Genomic DNA, 18,581 nt, shown 5'->3' on the forward strand with positions numbered 1-18,581 from the left:
AGATTTAGGGTGAGAATAGGGTTGATACAGGACTATTGTTGCAAAAAAACGTGCCTGTATCGTGAGCCGTTTAGGAGATATCGAAGGTTAAAATTTTTAACTTTACTGTTAATATCTCCGTTTCTACTGTGAATTGGGAGTCGAACTTTATGGTGAGAATGTGGTTGATATAGGACTATATTGTGGTAAAAAAGTGCCTGTATCGTACGCCGTTTAGGAGATATCGTAGGTTAAATTTGCTATCGATCAAATTCGCTTATAACTAGCATTTATCTCTAGAGCGCTTCTCGGGGACATTCCGTTCGAAGGGTTAGTCCGCAATAGAAAGTTTCTTGCGATCGGAGACCGCTGTTATTTAAGGTTAAATTGCAGCATCAGTATTGTTATCGGGCAACCCTGAGACGGGCTGCCAGCATTCATCTGTGACGTCTGCCGCGCCTTTGCGATTACCGGTAAATTCAGTTTTCTCGATTGCTCGCGCGATTTCAAGTAGCCATAATATATGGCGAGAATACATGGCATTGTAGGCAATAATATATGGTAATAATATACATCAACAATATACGGCAACAATATATGGCAATAATATATGACAATAATTCATGGAATATATTTTTCGTTACAAGAGTCAATGCAAATTTGCGGCATGCACAACATAATAATAAAAGGGCCTTTTGCGAGCATTGAGTCAGACACTCACCGATGATGATATTGATGATGTCCTGTTGCATCCAATCAGATCCACCAATGATCCGCCCATGTCCGCTGCCGCTCTCCATGTCGCGCAACATCCATCTTGCAGCGCGTCCCACGTTGATTGCTACACTTTCATCACATTTCCGCGACGCGGTCGATACGCGGTATTATAACGGCGATATTTGCGTAAATTAATGAACGTTTTACTCGCCAGCGGTGGAAACTTTTTGCACGCTGCGAAACGGACTCTATAAACTCGATCGTCGAGGAGCAAGAACCGTGTGAAAATTTATTGACTCGTTCAACGGATTTTTACGGCGCTTTTCGCGATTGCGTCTAAAAAGTCGCGAAAATGTGGGAGTATCGATATCTACGAGTGAAATATTCGCGACGCGAATGCACGCGAGGAAAGATTAGACAATCAGAAACCGGTCGCCCCTAGGGAGCGCAAAGAGAGAGGAGCGGGGCAAAGTTTTCACGCATGATAGCTCCGTCATGACGAAGCTTACGTTCGCGATACTTTGGCGAAATGAGAATTTAAGCCTTCTTTGTTAGCAGCACGAGTAAAAACGCCTATTTTGATAACCGCAGTCGTGATATTCAAAGGCACGCGAGCGAGGATACCTCAAGCTCGGCGTGCGCTAGCGCAATTTCTGCGCGCATTATACGCTACTCGAGATAATAGGGATCGTGATGAATGGACAATATTGCCAAATAATTCTACAGCCTGTTTTGCAAATAAAAGAAAAGGAGCCAACGATATCGGCATTTATGCGTATGAATATATTTTACACGGGAAACTGAATATTGTCAAATAATTAAATCGTTAAATAATTCTGCGGCTCGCTTGAAAAATAAAAATAAAGCAACTAATGATGGTATCGCGTTTGTACATATGAATATCTCTTATTCAGATGACTGAACATCAAAAGAAAATCATTCATTATTTTAAATCTCGTATGTAATGCAGGCTATCGAGTAACCCCTGATTGTTTCGAGCAATGTATTTTATTCAACGTCACATATACACACATGCAAGAATCTATTTGCAATTCGCATTGACTCGAACGATATTTTTTAGTCCCACATCCGTCATTCAGAATTTTATTTCTCTTTTCATTTTGACTCACCGAAACGACTTGCAGTCAGAGCCGGCCACGTTCCGCTTCAACTCTGTAACAAAAAATTCACATTTGCTCATCAGATTTGACCAACGAGTGCGGGCGAGTAAAAGAGTAGTTTACCCTCTGCGATCGTAATTCAAGTCGAGCCGGAAATTATATCCCAGCTCTAGATCGCCAAGGGTCAAACAGAGGACTATAGTAAACTTGTAAACTTACCTTCAAGCCGACTCTGCTTCGCCCGAATCGGATCCTCCGGTGCGGCATCCGCGTCCGCCGGACTTGCTTTCCGCAACGTCTGGAACAAAAATTTAGCGTTCTTGGTTGGTAAGCTGCGGTAGAGAAAAAATGGTTGGTCGGGATGAGTGGAGAATATTCGCTACGATTTTTTTTCTTTATTGACATTGAATGTCTAGATAGGAGCTCTTGAAAGAGCTGACGAAAGAAAATGACAATAACAAGCGGAGACAACAGTTGTGTGCTCTCGAAAATATTCTTTTACGGATGGACATTTAAATTCAGATCCCGTAACAAGAGTAAACAAACTTGAAAGAAGCGCTGACCGAAAACAAAAAAGGTCGCAGTCTAAGAAGGGATATGACGTTGAATATTCTACACAAGACCAATATTCTCACACAGGAATTGGGAATGATTCAGAATGTTTGATTGAGAACATGATGAATTCCACGTCCATAGACCGTTATCCGTCTCTGTCTGGATCAATATCTTTTGTATACAACAACGCAATAAATAGATAGACAGACAGAGATTGACGAGAGTAATTGCAAATTCATAAAATGATGATTACTAGTCGGATGATGACGGATTGTGAATGCCGAGCGCGAAATTCCGACTTCTTATTCCCGGAAAATTCGTCAAACATACGCTCTCGTTATCGGAGACCTCCCGCGTAATAAATGATTCCACATACCTGGAAACGTGACGTATCGCTGCCGGCGTTCTGCTTCTCGACTGCTGAAGTCCTCCGGATTTCACTCGCTCATGCTTCTAATGCTGATACTCGCGATTCGACCGTGCAGTTAATGAATGAGATGCCGACGCGATGCCGATTGAGTATCTCGAGGACCGACGAGATATATTTCTTTTAATTACACGAGACGGAAGTGACGAGAGCGTCGCGCACGGCTGCTGCTGATGGAACGAGGTCGAATACATGAGGTGCGCGAGTATTATAATACGAAAGGCAAAAAGTGTCGTTGCTCGCGAGCCGATCAACACAATCGGCGCGATGTAAACATTGCGGGCCTCGGCGGCGGTTGAAGCAAGAGAGACTTGCCTTTGAGCGTCTCTTGTTTTCTCGAAGGTTTCGGAACGACGAGGGGAATGCGAGGAGGCCTTTCAACTGTACGCGACATTGATGCACTCTATTTATTGATTACTGAAAATAAAGAAAATCACTCTGTCGAAGCATCGGACATTTGTTAGCTTTATGTTAATTAAAGAGGAATGTATACGATTAGAAAATGTGTTAGCAACTAATTGTACAGAGTGTAAGTTGTTGTGACGCCGTTTCCAGAGAATAATTAAAGATCATGGTAGCGTTAAAGAATGGAATTTTATCCTATGCGAATTTAATCGCGCTCTTATTAAATATTAGTCCTGTATAAAATGTCGTATTTAAAAGTATTGTTTCGCATTCACGAGATTTTGTCGTGAATTCTGCTCTCAGATTGGATCGCGGGTGAATACTTTTTAATGCGACGGGGAATAGAACGTGAAAATCTTGTATGCCTCTGAATCCGAAAACGATTAGGAGAAGAAGTGAATATTTTTCAATACGAAAGTTCGCATTTAAAAATTATCGATTGCGATTGAATACAAGGCATATTTGAAACGAATTGAATCCTTGTTAATGCGAAGCATTCACTACTGCCATCTCGTATTTAGCGCGGTGAAATTTAATGGGAACTAATACTTTTTATTTTCCCTTTCTTCGGATCAGAAAGCAGAATTCAGACGTATTCAAAATGTCAATACTTTTTAATATGTTTCAGTTCGACATTTTATACAGGGAGATTATCCGCTGCGGACAATAACTCTTCTACTTTTCATTTAATATTCAATGATGATAAATAACATTTAATTGCATTCGTTTGGCTTTTTTTATTTCGAAAATAAGAAAATATATACCGGGGTGAGATTTTACCCATGACAACATTAATGTGATTTTCTTTGATACTTTTTTTAAAAGTTCAAATATTTCGTCGACTCGCGGGATATTTATAATCGAAGTCTCGTCACGTTAATTACGTGAATAACACGTGCTCCTCCGAGCGGATCGAATGCTCACCGACGGCCACTGTCAGTGCCACGAGCGAATGTCCGGAGCGGACGGGATGCTGAATTAAAAAACAAGACGAAGTGAACGGGACGCGGACAACGATACATCATGCGTCTCCATACATGTCAAATTGTTTATTATAGAAAAGACTTTGATACGGCAATATATATTCGAAGATTTAACATTTAATACTTTTATTTTTTCTGCTCCTCCCCCCCTCTCCCCTGCTCTTTGTAGACCACCGGGCATAGTCTGGCATAGAGATGGCAACTGTCATTGCAGCACGGACATAAACCGCCTGAAAGTGGATGTAGCATGGACTTCCACCACATGCAGATTTTACCACCGAGACCTGAAAGTGGATGTACTATCGTAGTTCCCCTCTCAAAATGGATGCAGATGGCGTCCTTTCCCAGTGCGGAAAGTCGGTGTCGCAGAAAATGTCGTATTGGCCGCTCTCAGGTTACTCTCTGGTCAAAGCATTTGCAGCGTCTAGTGGATCATATTAATCATAGCACAATTTTTGTAATTAGTAAGAGCCAATTAGTTAGATCCTTTCGAACGTAACTGGATGAATTGTCTCAAGTTATATAGTGTTATCATGAAAAAACTTATTATCTCTAAAACCTTATCTACTATATGCTCTTTGGTTTCTGTTTCTTTCTCTCTATCTCTCTTTCATTTAAATTTTTTGTTTATAGACGGAAACAAATGGCTGCGTTCAGAAAACACAACAGTTGAGTAATTCGTCAACGTTATTGGTTGAATGTTAAGGCTCGTCTACATTAATTGTAAGAGTAAGGCTGTAAGGCTGTAACGTAAGCTGTCAGCGAATGAAAATATTTCATTTCGTGTTTTACAACTTTACAGCCTTACTCTTACAGCTAATGTAGACGAACCTTAAGGATAAGGAACAGTAAGGACCAATAGTTACTAAGCGCTCAGTGAGCGCTTTGTTTTCTGAACGCAACCAATTTTTACCTGATTCTCAGGTCTCGAACCTAATACGCGGTCTACTCTCATTATATATGAATTTTGTTTAAATAAGATTTGAGTTTCGGTTGTTGTTTCTTTTGATTATAAAATTTTTGTTACAAGCCGTCAATATTTCTACTGACAAATTAAAATCGTAATAACTGTAATAATCGTAATGACAAGATAAAAGACAATAAGATAGAAGTTGTTTATTTTTAAATAGGATTTGACCAATCAGCCAATTTTTTTATTTACCAACGGTAACGTTGGATAATAATGAAATTTAATAACATCAAATTAAAAAAACTAACAGCATAAGAATAAAATTATAAGATATTGAAAAGACAATTTATTTTTAATAAAATTTATTTTTAATAAAAAAATCGAACATCGACCTATCAGTCTTAACATTGATCATCTCTAACCTCAATTCTGCGGTGGATCCAGTATTACTATGACGTACTAATCACAAAAATGGCGAGATGATGCGTTTACTTTAAGTGCCTTTTCGTCGAAACGGGTGTAGGGAGACTATCAGTTTGTTAGCACACATCTATAATTACAAGATTTTATATGGAGCAATGGACTCCATTAGTGCCAGTTTGTCAGATTCTACTGACATGGACGTTTCGACATTAGTCAAACAAGATCAAAACTACAAAGCGATCAACAGTACTGGTGAACTATGTGGCGAAACTGAAGGTTTACGTATTCTCGATGAATTTCGTAAATTATACGAGAGTCGTATCAAGAAAATCGATGGGGAGTCTCGCGGCGAGTTTGACCGAGTTTCTGTAAGCACTATTTATTTTCATTGTAAAAAAATATATTGCATGATTCCTTATTCTATATACTTATATTATACAATGAAGTAGTATAATTTTTCAGGTTTACAGGTTTATAGATTGAAAATATTAACTGGATTTATTTAAAGTATTGACTGAAAACTATGTTTTATAGGCGAAACTACAGATAATGAGTGATTGGATTAAAGATTTAGGAGACCAAAATACTATGTTAGTACAAACAGTGCAAGATTTAGAACAAGCAGCTTGTAGTAGAGTTAAGTTATTGGAAGAAAAATTAAAAAAGTCTTCGCAAATAGTTGAAGACAATCTGATAGGATCAAATCATTCTGAAGAGGTAAGAAAAAGAGAAATGAAATTTTGTTAAATTGTTCTAGCACTTTTGTGATAGATAAGATATAAGCATATTTCCATATGCGCAGTCATTTATCTGATTTTTTTATTATAGGCTCTAAATATTCTTTCAAATCGTGTTGACAAGTTGCAAAAAGATGAAAAGTTTCTAGTTAGAAAAATAGAATGTCTACAAAGTGACATTAGAGGATTGTTGGAGTTAATCCGTCGTGCATGTTGCCAAAATATTTGGAGTCTTGAGGGTATAACATTTTTTGAAATTCAACCTAAGGATATTCCACTTCAATCACTGGAGTAAGCTTAACATTATATAATAAAAAGTCATTTTATGTATTTTACAAGATATTTAATAGTATCATTTGTGTTATTATTATTACAGCTGTATCTGTAACCAGGTAAATATGTGTATAAATACAACCAAGAAGCTCAGACTTATTTTAGATGTAGAGCATAGAAAATAACAAGATAAGCAGAGATGTGTGATACAATACTTCTACTGTATGTTTAACATGCAAGCTTTCCCTATTCCCTGCATCCTTTATTAAATTAATTATCAAATACACACATGTGCATATATATCTATATTGAATAAATAATTAATGATAATATTGGAGTTTACTGCACTTTTAAACAGTTACTATATCTATATAGCATTAGTAACTTTTTAATATATTGCTGAGTAAGTGGAATATTTTAGTGTATTATCTCCCAATATTATATTTTATATATCTTTAATATAACTTAATATATCTTCAAATTAGGAACAGATAGAGCATGAACAAGTAAAATCCTTGAATTTGGAAATAGAACGACTTCAGGAAAATGAGAAAAAAATGATTAGGTATAAAACATAATAAGTATCTATGATAAATCTGTTTTGATATCAATATTATATACATATATATATATATATATATATATATATATCTCTAAATTGATAATCTGCTATTATACATTTATAATGGATTCGTAATAGATTATTCCTTCATATATTTAATGTATATTATTACATAAATATATGCATTTTTACATGAATGAATATTTCACAGAACTAAAGTGGAATTGGAGGGAAAGATAGAAGATCTTAAAACAAAATCATCAGTGAAGGATGAGACTTTAAAAAGATATGTTTCTAGACTTCAGAGTTTTTGTGAAAAACTTAGAGAGCACTCTAAACAGACAAGTCAAGTTATTAATTATCCATTGACCATTATTTCTGATCAGGATTGTGATGTAAGTTCACTTTCTTTAATTATTGTGTGAATAGGAACTTATTTTGATGAGTTTCAATATCTAAATATTGATTTCTATAGAGTAAGTTGGAGGCAAATCATGTTGTGATATAAATAAGAATTAAAGCGGCTTTATTGTTATTATACATATTGCTTTTATTATTGACTTAATGCAAACTGTTTAATCATATTTTATTAGAAAAATATAGAGGTCACATTTCTTAATATTGAAAACCAAAAGATTCTTGTATAATTCATGTTACTGTTCAGATTATGTTAACACCTGATATTCTGGAAAGTGTGTTAATTGCTAAAGATACAGAGAATAAAAATTTGTATCGACAACTCCAAGAAGTCGAATCAAAATTTATGGTGCACACTCACAAAAGTAATATTGAAGCAAATAATCTGCAAAGACAGCTTGAAGAGGAATGTAAAAAGGTACAACAGTTGCAGACGGAAGTAACTCGTTTGGAAGAGGTTGGTTCAAGACATTAAAATTTCTATTTTATAATTTATATGCTATATTTTAATATTATTATTGGTTTCAGGAGGTTGCAGGAACACGGAATGTAATGGCAAAAATTGTTACACTTAAGAATGAAAACTGTCATGCAAATATAGGAAATAGTCTGAGGAATGATGTGATTAAAGAAATATGTAAAGAATTAAAGAAAACAACTCTAGAGGTATATGATAAATTTTTACATCGTCTTACGTCACTAATTTTTTATTTATAAAAACTATTACCCGGTATTTCGTTCTTAGAAATACGATTTTATTCCATTAATATTACAAAGATAACATTCTCAATCTTTCTTTGTTATCATGTATGTTAAACTTTTCTTCATATAAATACGCAGCGAGACGCTCTTAAGTGTAAATTAAATTACAAGAAATCGCCAAAAAGTTTATCGACAATCAATACAACGTCACAGGACAGGCCATTTAGTAATTCTCAGAACGAAGCAGCTATTCGAGCCTGTCGATTTAAATATCCAAAGAATAGTGACAAGAAAATTTTGCGAGCCATTAGGAAGTTGTCTCCACCATGTAAAGATAATAGTTTGTTGTAAACTAGAATCGACTGCATTAGACTTTTAAAAGATAATAACGCTAATCATATATATACAATCTCAAAATAATCTAAATTTTTATATTAGGCATTCATATCATTGGTAAATAAATCCATGAATCTACAATCATATGTGTAATTAATGACTTATATAATATTATTAATGCACTTGAGATAATCATAAACTTGTTTCATGATATTGGTAAAAATCAAAATATTGTGCGCGTATCAACATGATTGTCTCACTTTAAAATTTTAAAATTAATATAAATTTGAAATAAAATATTATTTTATGTTATGGTGAATACAATCATTTAATTTACATGTTAGAATTTCGTAAATATATACTTTTTTACATAATTTTTTTAGGATACATCTCGAAAAGTTCGTATTGATACAAGTAATTGTCCAGAAGTAAGTTATTAATTCAATATAAATATGTATAAATATTAATGCATTATGTAATATGATATTGAATTATGATATATTCTGTTTGCAGATATATTCTGTGCCTTCAACAGATCCTACATATTATTCTAAAAAGGTTGGTTAAAAAATTTTATTTGTATCTTGAATATATACTATACAAAGTGTATATATATATATTAGTACAGTATTATATTTTTTAATCATTTTTTTTTTATATTTTCAGGATGAATTTATATCGTTCCTGAATAGTACAAAAGTACATATACAGAAAGAGTGTGAGATTTTGTCTGATTTAAAACTGGAACTGAAGAAATTTGTAGAAAAATTGATTGATAAAACTGCTGAGGTATGATAATATAGTACCTCTAAAATTACAATACAATGAAAAGAAAGTATATCTTTACAAAAAATTAAGATATTAATTGGTTATTCTATACGAACTTATTATATTATTTATAAAATTGTTCTCAAAAGAATATATTTTTCAGGCGAATGATTGCATTATATCTGACAGTTGTACAAATGAAAATAAACTTTGCATAAGCAATATGTCAGATAAACTAAGCAGCTGTATTGAAATTATTACCAAAATGTACTCGGAAAGAGAAAAAGAAATTACACTTTATGATTGCATGGTATGTGTACAAAATCAAAGAAAGCTATTTATTAAATATTTCATGAACGTATTATTCTCGTCTCGTTTTAATTATAGTTTAGTTATATTGCATCTTGAATAATGAGTTACTTTTTTTATCTTTAGATAAAGAAAGAAGAAAATCAATGTCATTGTGGATGCGGCGATTCTAATGATATTAAAGTAAAATAATGTTTTTTAAATATTTTGTGTATATATACGATTATATACCATTTTGAATGTTATACTACAAAATTAATTTTTTTATTCACAGTTAAATGTGAATGACGCACGACAATTTAAGCTGATGGAAGAATTCAGAATATGCACTGTAGAAGTTCAAGCAGCAACAGAAGATATTCGTGAAGAGATAAGCACTATTGTTTCGACATTTAATTCGCGACATCAAAATGTATGTTTACATTGATAAATTGATTTAAATGTTTATATGAACAATTAATATCAATTTATGAAGAGAAAAGAAAAATTTATGTATTGTATTTGCACGAGGCATTGCCGTGCCTCTTAATATATATAATTAGACTTATACTATTCATATTTTCAGTATGAAGACTTGAGCAAGATGGTCATTAGTGTACAAAGTTACTTAGCAAAAACACGAGAAGGACTAATAGAAGCTATCAGTAGATTAGAATTACAAGTAATGAAGATATTAACGAAGATAGAATATACATTAAAACATATGTTTTTGTGTGTGATACTAAAATAAAACAGCATTATCTTAAATTAAAGTAAAAATTGATTCAAGTCTTTGTTATTCATAATTTGAAAATGTATCTTTATCATTATCAGGAAGAAGAGAGATTGAGACGCAGTGAAAGAATTGCGAATGGCAAAATTAAACTGAAAGATATAAAAGATCAAATTAATCTCGGTCAATCAGAGTTATTCCGTTGTATTAATAATGTGCGAGAAAAACAGGTTTGTCAGTACATTTCATAAATAATTATATTAATCAATTTGCATTGCATAACTTTTTTTAAAATAAATTTCAGGAATGTAACGAATTCGAACATATGAAAGCGTCTATCAGTAATAACTTATTAACTGTCATAACGGAAGAAGTGGAACAAATATTAACTAATTTGCAGTTCTTTCAAACTCAGGTAACACAAATCCAGAAAATGATCTATATTATTCTGCAATATATCTTTCTAAGACATATATGATGCAAATATTATCTATTAGGGTGGTTATATAACGTCGATACTAAAAGAATTAAAAAATCAGCTATGTACCATGGATTGTTCTTTAAAAGATTTACAGTTGAAGACAGGTGACGTGGTAAGTATATTAGAAGGAACATCATGTTTGTATCAAGTTAAGTTAGGAAATATCATCTATATTTTTCAATCACATAATTTTCCATGCAGGTGTTAAACAACGAAGCTGCGAATATTACATTCTGCGAGAGAGAGAACAGGTTAGCTAGATTAGAAGAGGAAATCGACTGCACGCATACAAAAATGCACGATGTATTAGAAATATTCCTTTCCGTGAGACAAGAAGAAAAGGTTATTACTCATATTGATTATGTTTATAAATTTAACCTTTTGCGTGCGAGAGACTCTTGGAGTGCAAAAGGTTAATAAATATATAGACTGATGTATAATTAGTAACATGGTGAATATTATTATATTATAGGAACAGTCCTCTTGCTTTAATAATCAGGTATTAAGTAGCACGATTATTACAAGAACTTATTTTTTTATCTTTTAATACGTGATATGAAGGACACTATTGATATAAAATTATATGTAGATCATTTCGCAGGAGATAAATGATATAATAAAAACGAAAGAAGATTTACATAAATTAAAAAAGGAATGTGATGACTTGAAACTTCATATGGCACAGGTATATAAATATACTGCTCAAAAGAATTATGGCATAGATAATTTATTGCCGAAAATTTGCCAACTTTGACTGGTGATTACTTCGCGAAAAATTTTTGTAGACTAAGTTTTTTTTTTTTTTTTTTTTTTCCCCCAAAATAAAGCTTGGAGTCTCTACTTTAAGAATGTATCTCCACTTTTTGCATGTGATGCACCCTTACACCTGTAACCCCTGACATCTGAGGGCATGTTTAGTATACTGAAAATTGCAAAGTTTGACGGAATGCACGGACGTGGATAATTTTTTTTCGGGGACGCCGTTTGCATCGTCATAAAGTTCAAATCTTCCCCTTCAATTTGAAAAAGAAAATGGAGTCGCTACAATTTTTTACCCACTAAGTTACAGCCCTTTAAAAATATCGTTGTGGAGGAAACACGAGATATTGAAGACGCACCTACACGCACACACACACACACAAGCGCGCGCGCGCGCATCCACATGGACAGAATGGAGGATTCGGAGTCAATAATTACTATGAAAGTGACGAACCACAGGGTCCTTATCTCTTCTGTCACGGACACACATGCGTGCACACTTGGCCCGAAGGCCAAAAACAACGATATTTTTAAAGGGCTGTAACTTTGTGAAAAAAAATTGTAGCGACTCCATTCTCCATCGCATACAAAAAGTGGAAATATATTCTTAAAGTAGAAGAGACTCCAAGCTTCATTTTGAAAAAAAAAATCATTAGTCTACAATAATTTTTCGCGAAGTAATCACCAGTCAAAATTGGCAAATTTTCGGCAATAAATTATCTATGCCATAATTCTTTTGAGCAGTATATATAGATTCTTTGATTTGTTTTTATAACATTAGATATAATTGTATATAATATATATTTAATATAAATTATTTATTAATAAGTTATATATCAGGTATGCGCGTTATTATCGCGTCAGTTATATATCACGTGCGCGCGCGTGTATATATGTACGTGTGTATATGTGTATATATATATACATTTGTAGCAAGCATGTCAGATAAAGTATGATGAGAGACTACGTAAGTGGGAAAATTGTGTAACTGATTTGGAAGATCAAATTAAAGTATTGCAACATGAGGTAATTATCATATTATTTGATTTGCTACATATTTTATTTCTTGAACTACATAATTCTTCTCTATAATAGATAAAATGCAAACAAGAAGTAAATAATTTGTTGAAAAATAGCATCGAGTCTAAAGAGAAAGAACTGATAAGTATACAAGCAAAAGCGGAAAATTATAGGCAGTGCCAAAACAAAGATAATATGGAATTAAAGAAGAAAATAATAGAACTGGAGGATATCGTAAGTATTATCTTTTCATTTCATATATTTTTCATATATTTTAAAGATCGGCTACGTATTTACAGTAATATCATAATCCGGTTTTTAGATCAAAACACAGAAAAAAATAGAGAGTGATTTGCAAGAAAGCTTAAATAGTCTAAATAATGAATCAAAAGTTAAGAATTCCACAGAAATTCCAAATTCTTTCGTAAGTAATATTAATTTATAGCAATCGTGTAAATATATATTTTCTCTCTGTTTATACGTTTTTGCTTTAATGTAATAATAAAATCTCCAATATTATTTTTATTGAAAAGTGCATGGATCATGGTACAGAAACGATAATTTTACGTTGCGACTATCCATCTAAATATGAGGTGACTGTTAAATACATAAATTCAATCAATATTATTTAATTTTTAATTCTTAATTACAATTATAAACATTTATCTATACATTTTTATAAATAAGATCTTAATATTTATTTGTATTCTCCTCCCTTTCTCATTTGCTGCAGAATATATCTCATTGGTTGAAAACGTTGCAAGATGCAGTACAGTCTGCAAAATTGGTAGTTCAGGGCTTAGAAAGTGAACTTAAACACTTGGTTTGTACATATCATTGTTCTTTTACTGTCTTTTCTATTATTATGAATCTTACATGAACATGTATTTACAGATACGCAATGAATTGTCTCAATCCTCTGTTTCGACAAGATCTGATGTAACATTGATAGAGACATTGGAAAAGTGCAGGAAAAGATTGGACACTCTCTGTTCTGACGAGTTAAGCAAGCTGGAAAGTGCTGTGTATTCTAAAGAAAAACTTGTGAGTTTTTTCTATTGTTATTTACATAATTATATCAATTTGGAAGCGTGACTTAACGGTCATAATACTTGATGCAGTTAGAAAACCTAGAAAAGGTCATACAAATACAACAAGATTCTTTAAAAATGAGCCAAGCCGAAATAAAAGATTTGCATCAAAAACTACAAGAAAAAGTAAGTTAAATAATTTTAAATAGCATACATAAAAAATCTCACGATAGTAAATTATATTAATTTAAGTAGTTATAGAAATGATTTTTTTATTACTCTATCATATGTATGTATAGCTTTCTCTAATTTTTAATTAAATTTTTAAATATTAAATACATACATCATATAACGCGCGTTTTTAAATATGAGCAATGCAAATTAACATCTTACGTTGCAATTTTTCAAATAATACGTGAGTTATGAATGCAAGTATAACAAATTCTATATACTTATCAAGAATAAAAATCCAAGGTATGTATCCTTTTCTTTAATATCATTATTAGAAATATGAAATAAGACCTCGTTACAGATTGATAAGCAAAGCCTTACTATTGCACAATACGAGAGAGAAAAAAACGAGTTGCTGAAACAGGTTTGTTGTTTTTTATCATTCCCCTATTTAATGATAATAAGATTTATATTCTACATCACATATTTTGTAGAATGAACTTCAAATTCAAACAATCGGGCACCTACAAAATGCTGTTGTTGAAGCCAAGAGAAATTTAGATCAAATGGGACACAAGACAATGAGTGATGTGAGTGAATTGAGGCCCACGATATCATCAACTTTCAGTCGTAGAAACGTGCATGACGTTTAAATGTGAATTATGAATAGCCTAAAAGTGCTATTTAGCTTTTGCTCTAGAATATATTGATCGCGACAACTTTAAAACTGTAAATAATACTAATTAGTGATTATTAAAAATATAATTCGTCAAAAAAAAATACGGATTATTATCATTATTACATTGTTTTGCCTTTTGATCATTTTATTATTGCTACATTGCAAATATAACGAATGTAACGAGTACTATGCATGACGTATGCTCATTTAATCTTTTTTTCGTGTTAAATTGACGTTGAAATGTTTGAGGCTTTTGTGACACTGGTCATATTTGTTTATCCTACTTGCAAAGTGACAATATTGTGCTATGTACAAATGCAACGTGCTGTTTGGATTAACAAGTGCCCTGGATGATCAAGTTGTGGCCGTTATATTATACGATTAACACGATAATATAGAGCATATTGTACGTGAGTGTTGTCTGCTTATGGATTTAAAAGATAAGTATATCATAAGTGCAATTTGAGTATTTTTGCAGCTCTACGAGAAAGACGAAACGATTCGTCAACTAGTGATGTACGTTGATGAAACACAAGAGCAGTACAACGAATGTTTTACAGAGGTAAAAATTATGTGGGAATTATTTTACATAAAATCACACGTAAAAAATTTTTAGATTATAAAATAGTTAATATGAACACATTTGACATATTGCTAAATGTTAATTGGATTCTTGTATTCTGCAAAGGCAACTAACCAGGATTTGTTGCTGGATCTGCAACGAGATGCTATTGACAGTTTGCATAAAAAAATTCGTTCTTTAGAGTATGATAAATATTTGAGTACTACTATATTGCATACAATGTATTATTCGATTTTAAATATAATACAGGTATAGTATAGAATCTTTAATTTGAACAGTTTTAAGTATATCACATAAATAATGATTATGATAGTTAAAAGCTGTATATTTTCAATAAAAAAATGAACAAATATCATGTTTTTTACAATAATGATAATATTTCTAACTATATGTTTTTATGTTAAAAACAAGCGAGACCAATTTTTTATACTATATTATCGAAATTTTTTTTTCAGGAACAAATACATTATCATATAAAGGATTTTCAAACACTGAAATGTAAAGTATGTAGAAATTTCATTTTGCATTATTTAATTTTATCCATAATGATAGAATGTTTCAATTTTGAAGTATATTTTGTTATAGATGGAATATTTCATGCAGACAAAGAATATTTCTAAATGTGAATACGAAAACACAAAGATGTCCAAGCAGTGCATGGAGCAGAAGTTAAAACAGTTTAAGTAATGTATCTCCTTTGCTTTAACTTTCTCCATATTTTATAATTATATATTGAGGTAAATTTTTCAGTTGTACTTGTTTGTGTGCGATATATCCTAAAGACAAGATCTATGACACTGGAAATCTAAAATATTTTTCATGCAACTGTACATCACACGGGGAGAGATATTCAGGTAAGATCTATAAAATGAATAGAAATTTTATAATACTAATATAATTCAAACATTGGCATATTAGATAAAGAAGTGGAGATGGAGAATATCTCTCAAGTTCAACGATTAAAAGTAGAATTGCAGAAAATAAAAGATATTGAATGCGATTTAAGATGCGAAAATCAACAACTCAAAACCGATCTGCAACATAACATATCAAAAACTGAAGATTTGATAAAAAAACTGGAATATATTAAACAGAAGGAAACTAAATATAAAGAACTTATACTGCAATTAGAAAATGGAGAGAGAGAGGTGATTATATATTTAAATATCGCATATTTTAATTTTGTTATTTATTAATATTATTCAAAATTTGTAGATTGAGAATTTAAGTGATCAAATTACTAATAAGGAAGAAATAATTAAAGATCAATCTCACGAACTTGAAGCGCTTCGAAACAAATTTCTTATAAAGAATCAACAAGTAGAAGAAGACCTATCCGACTTGAATGCATCGGAACACGAAATGCTGGGTATTTTATGCGATCGAATATATTCTTTGAAAACTTTACTTCAAGAAAAATCCGATTATATGGTTAAATTGGAAGCTGATTATAAGTTACTTGAGGTATACCATTAATTGTAGTATGTAATGTTTAATCACACTAATAGAGAACAATATTTATTAATCGCATTTCTATATTTCAGAACGAGAATTCTATATTAAAAAATCAGAATAGTATTATTGAGAATCAAACTAAAGATGATATCAGCCAGTTAAAGGAAAAGGTAATGTAAATATATAAATAGTTGTAAATAGTAAAAAAAATTTAAATAGTTAAAGATAGAGGTAATGTATATATGATACATAATTTGTTAAAAGTATTACTTTCATTAGAGTAAATATACTTTATAATTAACTTCTCTAAAACTCTCGTTTAGCTCAAAAGAATGTATTTGAAAGTACGTCAGACGGAAGATAATTATCAACGAGTAACTGAAGATTTCAATAAAGTTCAAGATAAACTGTTATTAGCAACGACAGGAGATGCTGACTTGCAAAAATCATTAAGGATTATGGTATTAATGTTCTTATATAATAGAGATATCATGTCTTAGAAATATGTGTGCGTGTGTGCGCGCACACACACGTATATATATTTTTTTAAACACGATATTACAGTGTGTATGCACGTGCGTATGCATTACTGTGTGTATGCATTAGTTTTTAAAATTATACATCTTTTTTTAGGAGGAGAATTATTGCTCTAAAATTGCAAGTATAGAAAATGAGACAATTAATCTTCGTGATTTAACAAATAATCTAAACGAAGAGTTAGAAAAGATCAAAAAGGAACTTACGTCGAAGAATATCACGTTTCTTCAAATGCAAGATAAATACAAAGATTCCACCAATCAATTAGATGTTATATGTCAAGAGGTATGTATACCATCTAATAATAAATATACTAGATATATTAAGAGAATTACAAATATATATTGATAATTTTAGCTTGTGAAAGAAAAAGAGAAACTAGCTAGGGCTGAAAATACAAATTGTGGCTTGAATCAACAGTTACAGGCATACATAAACGAAAACTACCACCTTGGCCAACAAAACGTTTCACTTAAAGAAAATAATTCCACATATATAACTGAGGTACATATTATTATTATTCTCTATTCTATTCTTAGATATTTTATTAATTGTTATCACACGTTGACATACGCGGTAGGTGTAAACTTTTCGACTTTAAATGATTTATCACAATTATTGGAATTCAATATTAAATTATTATATTCATTACAGTTACAAGGTATGCGTAAGTCTCTGCTTCAGCTGGAAAAAGAATGTTATTTAAAAGACCGATCTTTAATGTACATGTCAGCTGACTTAACTGAAGTAGCTGTGAGCAGGTCGGAACTTTGTAAGGAATCTCAACATATAGTTTCATGCATTCGCGATTATATGGATCAGCAAAAGAAATACATTGAAAACTTAACTAAAAATTTGAAAAACAAGCAACGATATATAATGCAACTTGTATTTGACAACAAGTAATTAATTTATTTATTTATCTTAAATATAATTTTGCGTATGTTTCATTTTATATACAACCATTTACTTAAACGGAACTTAATTTTTAGAACTCTGTTACGTAAGATCAAAAAATTAAAAAGAATTAATTTATTGACAAAACGGAGAAGAACTCATAAACAACTGAATAGTAGGAGTTTTAAGAAAGTATCTATCAATGGTTACATCTCACCATCGGATGTACAAAATGCAGACATGGATCTAACTCCATGTTCAAGTTACACAGATTTATGCAAGGTTGGAATACTTGTAGGAAATGTTGATATAATATATTACATATAATAGTTAAATTTTACTTAACGTTAAAATAATATATCTCGTTCTTCAGAAATTTTTCAGAGAAACGATTAGAACAAATCGATCTACATCAACATCTGGTGATTCATGGTTTCCCAAAATGGAGGATCTAACACACGAAATGCGGAAAAATAATCAACGGTGGAATCAAAATTTTAATAACGAAACAGAATCTGACACTTCGTTAGAGGAAAGCCGGGATTACGGTTATCAGTCTTCTACAAGTAAATGAAGAACCAGAAGAAATTTAATTCGACTTTGATTATGACTGAAAAAATAATACGAGTGAA

The 18,581-nt window shown here is 31.8% G+C and overlaps 1 protein-coding gene across 4 annotated transcripts; it reads left to right on the plus strand.

Moving 5' to 3' along the window:
• Positions 1–5,465: 5,465 nt before the first annotated feature.
• LOC105185020 (centromere protein F) lies at positions 5,466–18,563 on the plus strand. Of its 4 annotated transcripts, none has more exons than XM_011144223.3 (44): positions 5,466–5,888; positions 6,055–6,237; positions 6,349–6,548; positions 6,634–6,649; positions 7,016–7,095; positions 7,304–7,487; positions 7,757–7,966; positions 8,038–8,175; positions 8,931–8,975; positions 9,061–9,105; positions 9,214–9,336; positions 9,479–9,625; positions 9,751–9,807; positions 9,899–10,036; positions 10,190–10,285; positions 10,438–10,566; positions 10,641–10,751; positions 10,834–10,929; positions 11,019–11,159; positions 11,290–11,316; positions 11,407–11,502; positions 12,510–12,602; positions 12,672–12,830; positions 12,919–13,020; positions 13,130–13,189; positions 13,330–13,419; positions 13,491–13,640; positions 13,718–13,813; positions 14,160–14,222; positions 14,293–14,388; positions 14,956–15,039; positions 15,166–15,309; positions 15,516–15,563; positions 15,646–15,743; positions 15,811–15,914; positions 15,979–16,208; positions 16,276–16,524; positions 16,605–16,685; positions 16,839–16,976; positions 17,149–17,337; positions 17,410–17,556; positions 17,707–17,954; positions 18,045–18,231; positions 18,323–18,563. In XM_011144223.3, the coding sequence occupies exons 1-44, from the start codon at positions 5,676–5,678 to the stop codon at positions 18,521–18,523; spliced, it is 5,532 nt and encodes a 1,843-aa protein (XP_011142525.1). In that variant the 5' UTR covers positions 5,466–5,675; the 3' UTR covers positions 18,524–18,563. The 4 variants fall into 4 exon arrangements, with proteins under 4 accessions (XP_011142525.1, XP_025157835.1, XP_025157836.1 ...); XM_025302050.1 differs by having other exon boundaries at positions 11,419–11,502; XM_025302052.1 differs by having other exon boundaries at positions 5,770–5,888; positions 5,983–6,237.
• Positions 18,564–18,581: the final 18 nt, after the last annotated feature.

Source organism: Harpegnathos saltator, unplaced genomic scaffold (assembly GCF_003227715.2).
Source record: "Harpegnathos saltator strain DR-91 unplaced genomic scaffold, Hsal_v8.6 scaffold467, whole genome shotgun sequence".
Lineage (NCBI taxonomy): Eukaryota > Metazoa > Arthropoda > Insecta > Hymenoptera > Formicidae > Harpegnathos > Harpegnathos saltator.

Excerpts from the sequence above, each read along its gene's own strand:
- LOC105185020 (XM_011144223.3), top strand. The coding sequence starts at position 5,676 with ATGGACTCCATTAGTGCCAGTTTGTCAGATTCTACTGACATGGACGTT. Across the intron at positions 10,930-11,018 it reads AGTTGAAGACAGGTGACGTG|GTGTTAAACAACGAAGCTGC; the intron begins GTAAGTATATTA and ends TTTTCCATGCAG. Across the intron at positions 16,525-16,604 it reads CTGATTATAAGTTACTTGAG|AACGAGAATTCTATATTAAA; the intron begins GTATACCATTAA and ends TCTATATTTCAG.